This window comes from Neolamprologus brichardi, chromosome 4 (genome assembly GCF_056152115.1).
Source record: "Neolamprologus brichardi isolate AB-2024 chromosome 4, ASM5615211v1, whole genome shotgun sequence".
NCBI classification, from domain to species: domain Eukaryota; kingdom Metazoa; phylum Chordata; class Actinopteri; order Cichliformes; family Cichlidae; genus Neolamprologus; species Neolamprologus brichardi.
The window spans coordinates 15,578,085-15,587,174 of NC_142107.1; the positions used below are offsets into that span (position 1 = coordinate 15,578,085).

Here is a 9,090-nt window from a genome sequence, read left to right on the forward strand (position 1 = left end):
TCACCTGTAGGTGGCTCTGTGTCCTTTGCTATAACTTTCTCTAAACAGCCATTTTGTTCTATACTCAAGTGAATTACAAGATTGGCACCGATTCTCTGTGTGTGTGTGTGTCGTTACCAGGCGGGGCGCCAGTCCAGCTCTCTGTCCGCCGAGTGCAGTAGGACTCTGCTGGTGTGTTTCCTGTGGGTGCTGAAGAATGCAGATGCAGCTCTCCTGGAGCGCTGGGTGTCAGATTTGTCTGTACTGCAAATCAACCGCTTGCTAGATCTGCTGCATCTCTGTGTGTCCTGCTTTGAATACAAGGTATAATAAATGGGCACCATCAAGATTCGCAGTTCATTCAGGGAGATGCTAAATTTCTCTAAATTGATTTTTTTTTCAAAGAAATCTAGTTCAGAGCAAATATTGATAAAATTTCATTTTCCTTCTTTTTCTCCTGTTTGATGGGGTTTTTATGAAGGCAATGAGTTAATATTCATGGTTTAATTAGCTCTTATTTAAAAATTAGATTTAATTTAACCATTATTGCAAAAATGATGATGTCTGTGGCAGCATGTAACAGATCTGTGCTGGTCAGTTACTGCTGGCTGAGAATGCCCTCACTTCTGCCTCTGAAAAGTATATTTGATATGATACATTATACATAATGCATTGTACACTGAGGCACTTGGACTTCAGACATCATATCCAGGGTTACTACTGTATTTTCCATTACTGTTTGCATAGCACTCCAAAATCACACAGTAGTCTATTTAGCTGTGTTTACTCTATAAATGATCAATAGGACAGAAGGCTATTTTTATGTGTTTGTTTTTAATTTGTTTGCCTTTCTAAAGTCCATTTCTTAGCAGCTTCCTACCCAGTTTTTTTTCCCCTTTTATCCACTTTTAATATAGTCTTTTTTTCTCTCTCAGAGAAGTTTCTCGGTAAACTTGCTACCCTTTTATGATTTATTTGTCCTCTGATGTTTGGTGGACGTTGTAGGGGAAGAAGACTTTGGAGCGGATCAATAGCCTGACATTTAAAAAGTCTCAGGATATGAAGGCACGACTTGAAGAAGCCATACTGGGCACAATCGGAGCCCGTCAGGAGATGGTTCGGCGTCACAGAGGTGGGAAGCACAACAGAAACATAGGCTTGTGTCGTGCATGTCTGAAGCAATTTATATTTGTGGTGCTTAAGGAAATTTACTCTTACAGAAAGGAGCCCTTATGGCAGCCAGGAGAACGTTAGGTGGAAAAAGAACGTAACTCACTGGAGAACAAATGCAGACAGAGTCGACAAGTATGTGCTTTACAGACATATAGATTTGGTTCTTCTGCTCACCTTGTGAAAATTACAAATATTCTTGGATTATAATTTATGTCAAATGTGTGTTTCTTTGTAACATGATTGTAAAATGACACCTTTCAGGACTAAGGCTGAGGTAGAACAGGAGTCTGTGGTGGATGGAAACCTAGCTACTGAGGCCTCTCTCATAGTACTGGACACACTGGAAATTATAGTCAAGGTAAAACAATGAGAATTAAATAACTCTGTTTAGATACCACCTTTCCAGTGGTTGGCATACAGTGCTGTCCTCCTATATAAACATCCTTTGCTTGTTGTGTGCCTGTCTTCTTTCAGACTGTGGTTGCATCAGAGTTGAAAGAAAGTGTTTTAGGTGGAGTGCTGAAAGTACTTCTTCACAGCATGGCAGGAAACCAGAGCGCCCTCTTTCTGCAGCATTGCTTCAATACACAGAGAGCTCTGGTTTTCAAAGTAAGTGCAGTTTCTTTTTAGCAATTACACAAGTTTTCAGTTTTTTTTATTGTCCTTACCAGCAAAAAAACAAATCACAATATTAATGAATTAACACAAATAATTAATGTTTTGGTATTAATAGTTTTACTCCTATTTGGCATTATTCTGCTTACTCATTTTTATTGATGACATCTGTGTTACATTTTTGTCTAAAAAGTATTGAAAAGTAAAGCAAGTGGGCCATATTTAATTTCTGGTGGCAGCAGGGTGAACTGTACGAAGTGACGCTGTGTGTTTTTGTGTATAGTTCCCAGAGATGCTGTTTGAGGAGGACACGGAGCTTTGTGCAGACCTGTGCCTGCGTCTCCTGCGTCACTGCAGCAGCAGTGTTGGCTCTGTCAGAAGTCACGCCTCGGCATCCCTTTACCTGCTCATGAGACAGAACTTTGAGATTGGAAATGTATGTTAAGATGTTGCATTATCTGTGCAATACTTTGATGTTCTTTCATTACTGTGGACATGTCAGCAAAATGCATCTATACCGTAATTCAGGGGGTTGGGAAGCTCAGCTTGTAAGGTCGCCGGTTCGATCCCAGCTCTGTCTGTCTTGGTTGTTGTGTCCTTGGGCAAGACACTTCATCTACCGCCTACTGGTGATGGCGCGATAAGGCAGCCTCGCTTCTGTCAGTCTGTCCCAGGGCAACTGTGGCTACAACTGTAGCTTGCCTCCATCAGTGTGTGAATGTGAGAGTGAATGAATAGTGGAATTGTATAAATGCAATCCATTATTATTACTGATGTTGTAAGTCACACTGGGCTACGTTTTTGTTTGTAGAACTTTGCACGAGTAAAGATGCAGGTCACCATGTCTCTGTCCTCACTGGTGGGAACGTCGCAGAACTTTAATGAAGAGCATCTTCGTCGGTCTCTCAAGACAATCTTGACATATGCCGAAGAGGACTTAGAGCTGCGGGACACACCTTTCCCAGAGCAGGTGGACAGCAACCATCATCTTGTTTACAGTTTTTGAGCTGAAGCTAGTGGAACGGGTAAGCTGGTGGAACAGGTAAGACATTTTTTTTCATTTGGTATATGTATGTTTGAAACTGCAGGTCCAGGATCTGGTGTTCAACCTGCACATGATTCTTACTGACACTGTGAAGATGAAGGAGCATCAGCACGATCCAGAGATGCTTATCGACCTAATGTACAGGTACTGGAATGACCATCAGAGTGGCTGTAAATCAAAAATAAAATAAAACCTAAAGTGTTTTCTCGTTTTCTCATTTTCTCTTTTCAGGATTGCTAAAGGTTACCAGAACTCCCCTGACTTGCGCTTAACGTGGCTTCAAAACATGGCAGGGAAACACTCAGAGAGAGGGAACCATGCTGAAGCAGCCCACTGTCTGGTCCACAGCGCAGCTCTGGTAGCGGAGTATCTCAACATGCTGGAGGATTGTCGCTACCTGCCCATTGGTTGTGTCACATTTCAGGTCAATGTGTATGCTGTTTAAATCTTTCTACTTACAAATAGTTGGCTAGGTCACAATGATTTTAGTCTAATGCCTCGGTCACAGTCGGTGACCTCCTGACACCTGCCTGAACACTGCAGCCAACATGTTTCAAAAGGCACAAAAATTTGTCTCCTTGTCTGGTGCGTGTTACAGTTTTCACTGTTTCACTACCGCTTGGAAAGTAGTTGGAAGTTATCTGACAAGGAGATGTTTTCCATGCAAACTACGGGCAACCGCGACAATCTGCTGTAATCTTTCACTGTGGCACTGTATACCTCTTTGTGACCAGTTTGAAACTGAAACTGCCAGAAACCTCCAGCAACCAGTCACTAACTGGGTCGAGAATTCAAATTTTTCCCAAATGACCTGTGGTTGCCAGGTGATGGCTGACTGGTCTCTGGACTTGTGTGAGTTGAGTTTTAGCAATTGAATTTGCAGCGACTGCCAGAAACCTCCAGCAACTATTCACCACCCGGTTTGAGACTCTTGTGACCTGTGGTTACTAGATCTTCACTAATGGGTGTCTAGACCTGTGTAACTCAGGCCTAAATGAAACTTTTACTTAAAAGACATATAAAACATGTGGGTGTATGACCAGATGTTAACTTTTTTCCTATTCTGTTTTGTCTGTTTTCACTACAGAATATTTCATCCAACATATTAGAGGAGTCGGCAGTATCCGATGACGTTCTGTCGCCAGAGGAGGAGGGCATTTGTGCTGGGAAGTATTTCAGTGAGTCTGGCTTGGTGGGGCTTCTCGAGCAAGCAGCTGCTTCTTTTAATATGGTATGACTCACATTCACTGACGAACAGCACAAGGTTCCAGCATTAACATGGCTGAAGGATGGATATTTTATCACATGATTTATGTTAAAATCTCTATTTAATTGTGCTGTAACTGCAGGCCGGCATGTATGAGGCCATTAATGAAGTGTACAAGATTCTGCTCCCGATCCATGAAGCCAACAGAGACTTTAAAAAGCTGGCTACTGTCCACGGGAAGCTACAAGATGCCTTTAATAAAGTCTACAACCAAGTGAGTTGACAGCTTAATCCTGAAATCACCAGCAATCCACAAAGGAATTTGTTTCTAGCCAACTATCTTTATCCTAATTCCCTTCTTATGTGCTTTATTTCTTTTCTCATCTTTTCCAGAGTTCAGGATGGGAGGTAACAAACTAATCTGACATTAAGAGCATCTAATTTAAAGTAAAACATTCAGCTGTTGTTGTTGACAATGTTATTCTTCTTCCCCTCGGCTTGTTTTCTTCTCCACTCCTGTGTCAATAACATGGCCACTGGTGAGTGATGCAAAGCTTACTTTATCACTTGCTTGAGTAGAATTAAGACAAGTATTAATTAATTTGTGCTGCAGTCCTGCTGTAATAAAACTACTTCTGAGCATGAATTTGTATTTTCCCACAACATGAAAAGCATCTGTTTTCCCAAATCCAAAGCAGCCACTGAAACAAAGCGTTAACAAAGAGTAAATGCTGTTTTGTTTTGTTTTTCATCACTGGTGTTGCAAACACAGGAATATAAATTAGTGTCAGGATGAAAAAAATCTGTGTGCATTTTACAAAACCAGCTGTTTTAACCAAAAGAAAAAAACCAAACAGCTTTCAGCCCCAAAACAACTAAACAAGAGAAAACGTTTACAAAGAAAAGGCGGCTCACTGGTGTGGCCAGTTGAGAGAGAAGAAAGTAAATGATCCTCTGTGGTAGGCGGTGGCCATGTTGGCTCTTTTCACAAGGGTGGCCCTCAGGAAAGGACACAGTCATTGGCCCCACCAATATCCACATCCAATAACTATATAATTTCCAAACATCAGCCAGACCTTTTCACTAAAAGAAGTTACATAGGATGACGCATAAATACAACAGCAGTATAACAACCATGGATCATGATTGGGGAAAAAAATAAACTCTGGTTATTCAGGTAGATTTCTAGTTTACATTTCACATTTTAGGCTGTGTTAACTGCCTACTATGATGACCCCTAATTAGCATATAATTGCATAGTTACTCAGTTACTGACACTTTGTTATCACACTGTTACCAAGTACTTTTTACTGCATTTTTTCTAATGGTTAAACAGCTATTTCGCTAACATTTTTGTACAACACATCACTCGTGGTGAGTTTATTCTGCCGTGTCGCATAATGCTGTTCCTCCTGTTTTTGTGTTTCTATTTATTTATTCAGCATTTATGTACTAGTGGAAAAACAGCATGCTAACGTTTGTATGACAGATTTGGGCTTGGTTTCAGGGTTGTTGAGTCCTCAATAAAAACAGGCCAGTCATTTAAACATTTTAGTTTGTGAAGAAAAAAAAATCTTTATTTCAAGTCTTTGGAGTGTCAGATAATGAGTCCATGAATTAAAACGTTTTTGTTTTTTGTTTTTCTACTATTAACACGTAAGCTCTGTGTCGGCTGCTTTTAATTCACTCATGCTCTGCACTCTTTAATCGTTTAAGTTTTCTGTCTTGTTTTTAGTGTTCAGCGAATGTTTGGGACCTACTTCAGAGTGGGTTTCTATGGCTGTCGCTTCGGAGATCTGGATGAGCAAGAATTTGTCTACAAGGAGCCATCGATCACCAAGTTAGCTGAGATATCGCACAGACTTGAGGCATGTTAACTCCTCCTGATGCTAATAAAGATGTCTTTAATGATTTATAAGGAACATATGTCTAAAGGTGAATGCCTCTGGCCCGCAGGAGTTCTACTCAGAGAAATTTGGGGATGAGGCGGTCGAAATTATCAAAGACTCCAACCCAGTGGACAAAAACAAACTCGATCCCAACAAGGTAAAGAGATGTGTATGTTTGTTGCTTAAAGAATATGTATATTTTAAAAATGTCTAACTGTACTGATGACTTTTTCAGGCTTACCTGCAGATCACCTATGTCGAGCCCTACTTTGACACATATGAGCTGAAGGAAAGAATCACCTACTTTGACAAGAACTACAACTTGCGTACCTTCATGTACTGCACTCCCTTCACTCTGGACGGCCGCGCTCACGGCGACCTGCACGAACAGTACAAACGCAAAACCATCCTGACAACGTCTCACGCCTTCCCTTACATCAAGACACGGATCAATGTTATCCACAAGGAGGAGGTGGGTGTCTCTACTGGAGGGATCAGATTTTAAATAAATGTAGACATTATGATGTATGTTCATTGTTACATCTTTGGCTTTCCAGATTATTCTTGTCCCCATCGAGGTGGCGATTGAAGATATGCAGAAGAAGACTCAGGAGCTCGCTTTCGCCACAAACCAAGACCCCGCAGACTCTAAAATGCTTCAGATGGTGCTCCAGGGTTGTGTGGGCACCACTGTCAACCAGGTGATAAAATAATTGAAATGCTGGTCCCCCTGGAATAATAATAACATCAAAGCAGAGCTTTAAGTCTGGGTTAGTGTTTTGAGCAGTGGCAGAAATTCCTCAGCTAATATGTAACTGTTTGTCTCCCCTAACAGGGCCCCCTTGAGGTGGCGCAGGTCTTTCTCGCCGACATTCCTGATGACCCCAAGCTGTTTCGTCATCACAACAAACTGCGCCTCTGCTTTAAAGACTTCGCTAAGAGGTACTGACATGATCTCTGTCTCAGACAAAGACTGTTGTGTAGCCAATAAAAACAAATCCCAACTCCCTGTGTCTTTCTTTTTTGTGCAGGTGTGAAGATGCCCTGAGGAAAAATAAAGCCCTGATTGGGCCAGATCAGAAAGAGTACCACAGAGAGCTAGAAAGGAATTACCATAAACTGAAAGAAGCTCTGGGTCCTCTCATCAACCGCAAGATCCCCCAGCTTTACAGAACCCTACCAGCTCCGACTCTGCAAACACAACGGTAACTTGAGACATTAATAACACACACACACACGCCTACGCACAGAGACGCACAAAATGATCTCATGCTGCTTCTTCAAGCACATCAAACTAACATAAGAGGAACGTAAAACTGTGTCATGCTTCAGGCTATATGCTCAAGCAACCAGTTTGTCACCAGTGAGCAGACATGCAGACACATTGCAGTGATTTCAAATGTGTCACATTTTTATTCCACAGTCATTAATAAAAGATGATGCACTTCTTGAACTGCTGTAGCCTGTTTGACTATGGAAACTATCACCATATGTTACTTTTGGTTTTCATCATCTTCTGGCTGCACCTCTGTGTTTGCATGTGGACTGATTTCTAATCAGAAACAGTTACAGTCAACAGCACCTGCCAGACCAATGCTGCAGCACAGAGAGAAATGTAAAATCCCAGATATTTAAAATATTAACACAAACTTTGAGCTCCATTGGTCCGCTATATTACATTAGGGGTTTATCATTATTACTCTTGGAACCACAATGCTGATTCAAAGCCATGTAAGCTTTTAGTGGGACAACTTTCACACTCCTTGGGTGGCATTTTTATTTTTTTTTTTGCTCAAATGAAATAAAAACGAACCACATCTTTGCTAAAATATGTTTTGGATTTTGACAAAAAAAATCTTTTACCAGTATTCCTACTAATTATCCCCCCTCTCTTGCAGGAACTCCTACAGTAGGTCGAGTTTCCGCAAAGTCGACTGTTGAGCCACAGAAAGCTGCAAAGCGACACAGAGCAACAAGCTTTTAAAATTAGCACCATCTCATACCGTCTGTCCCCCCCTTCCCCCCACTGCGTTGCACACCAACTGTAGCAGGAACACACAAACACACCGTCCTCGTCTTCATCTAGCTCGTTATTTTACACTCATCACCCTTGGCCACCCAGTCATGTCTTAACACCCCCCTCCCCCTTCCAGTCCCTCCATGCACACACAGTAAGTTGTCACCTCTTTCGCTGCCCTACCATCCCCACCACTCTCACACCTCTTTTGGAAAAAAAAAACCCTCTGGTGTTTATGCAGGAAGGTTATCTGCTCTGTAAACATTGTCATTTGGAGCAAGGCTCTAAGATGGCAGCGTTTAAAGAAAGCTTTTTACAGTTATCCACCCAAAGTAATCTCTCAGAGCCTGATCTGACTTTACCTTTAGTTTTTAGCGCACTGTTTTACGCTTGTTTTTCTTTAGCTTCGAGTGTCTGCTTTTGAACAGGCTTAGGTTGTCTGTTTTGTGTCATGGACTTATTTAATTTGTGAGATTTTTTTTAATCCCTGGTAGTGATCACTGCCAGACTTTGTTATTAAATAGTCCCAGGGAGTTTTCTTTTGTTATCAACAGACCAAATAACTGACATTCCTTCTCCCTCAAGTCGTAACATTTATCTGCCCATCTCTCGTTATAAGGGTTCAGTAAAGAGAGTTGGTGGGCTGTTTTTTGTGGAGGTCCAGGTTTGATATGATTGAGCTCATAATGTGTGGGATAGAGTGACTCGATGGCATGTTTAAATGTGTTTTTAAAACTGTGAACTCTTAGAAAAGCACTGCAGTCGCATCAGATGTTTATCACAGAAACACTGTCTAAAGACAGGCCATCGTTTACTCACACAGGCATGTTCAAACTGCGACATTCACTATCATACTACAGTATAGATAGATAACTGAATATGTTATGACTGCGTAAACAAGTCCTCGTTTGACTGTTATGCGCTTCTGTGGAAGACCAAATGTTTTGTATGTATACACCTCTGTGGTTTGCATTTATTGTAGAAATCTCCATCTACTGTATCTATGAAATTGCACTATTGTAAACAACCTGCAGCACATTAACACTGTAACTACTAAAACATATGTGCTTTTGTTATTTTACAGAGCTGGAAACTGTTTTTTACCTATTAGATAGGCAATTTTTTTATTTATTTACACTGTCTTCTATTAAATATTTCTTCCCTA

General features: G+C 41.1%; 1 protein-coding gene across 4 annotated transcripts in view; it reads left to right on the forward strand.

The window, feature by feature from the left end:
* The window catches only part of dock6 (dedicator of cytokinesis 6), a 30,868-nt gene extending 21,778 nt beyond the window's left edge, over positions 1-9,090 (forward strand). For all 4 annotated transcript variants that reach the window (XM_006798139.2, XM_006798140.2, XM_006798141.2 and 1 more), the window contains 19 exons: positions 121-303; positions 985-1,111; positions 1,200-1,284; positions 1,414-1,510; positions 1,627-1,761; positions 2,051-2,203; positions 2,579-2,737; positions 2,856-2,956; positions 3,044-3,236; positions 3,900-4,043; positions 4,162-4,293; positions 4,413-4,427; positions 5,762-5,887; positions 5,976-6,065; positions 6,144-6,380; positions 6,466-6,609; positions 6,744-6,850; positions 6,940-7,113; positions 7,807-9,090. In XM_006798139.2, coding sequence (XP_006798202.2) covers positions 121-303; positions 985-1,111; positions 1,200-1,284; positions 1,414-1,510; positions 1,627-1,761; positions 2,051-2,203; positions 2,579-2,737; positions 2,856-2,956; positions 3,044-3,236; positions 3,900-4,043; positions 4,162-4,293; positions 4,413-4,427; positions 5,762-5,887; positions 5,976-6,065; positions 6,144-6,380; positions 6,466-6,609; positions 6,744-6,850; positions 6,940-7,113; positions 7,807-7,849 — 2,445 coding nt within the window. In that variant the 3' untranslated portion in view covers positions 7,850-9,090. The remainder of the gene's footprint in view (positions 1-120; positions 304-984; positions 1,112-1,199; positions 1,285-1,413; positions 1,511-1,626; positions 1,762-2,050; positions 2,204-2,578; positions 2,738-2,855; positions 2,957-3,043; positions 3,237-3,899; positions 4,044-4,161; positions 4,294-4,412; positions 4,428-5,761; positions 5,888-5,975; positions 6,066-6,143; positions 6,381-6,465; positions 6,610-6,743; positions 6,851-6,939; positions 7,114-7,806) is intronic.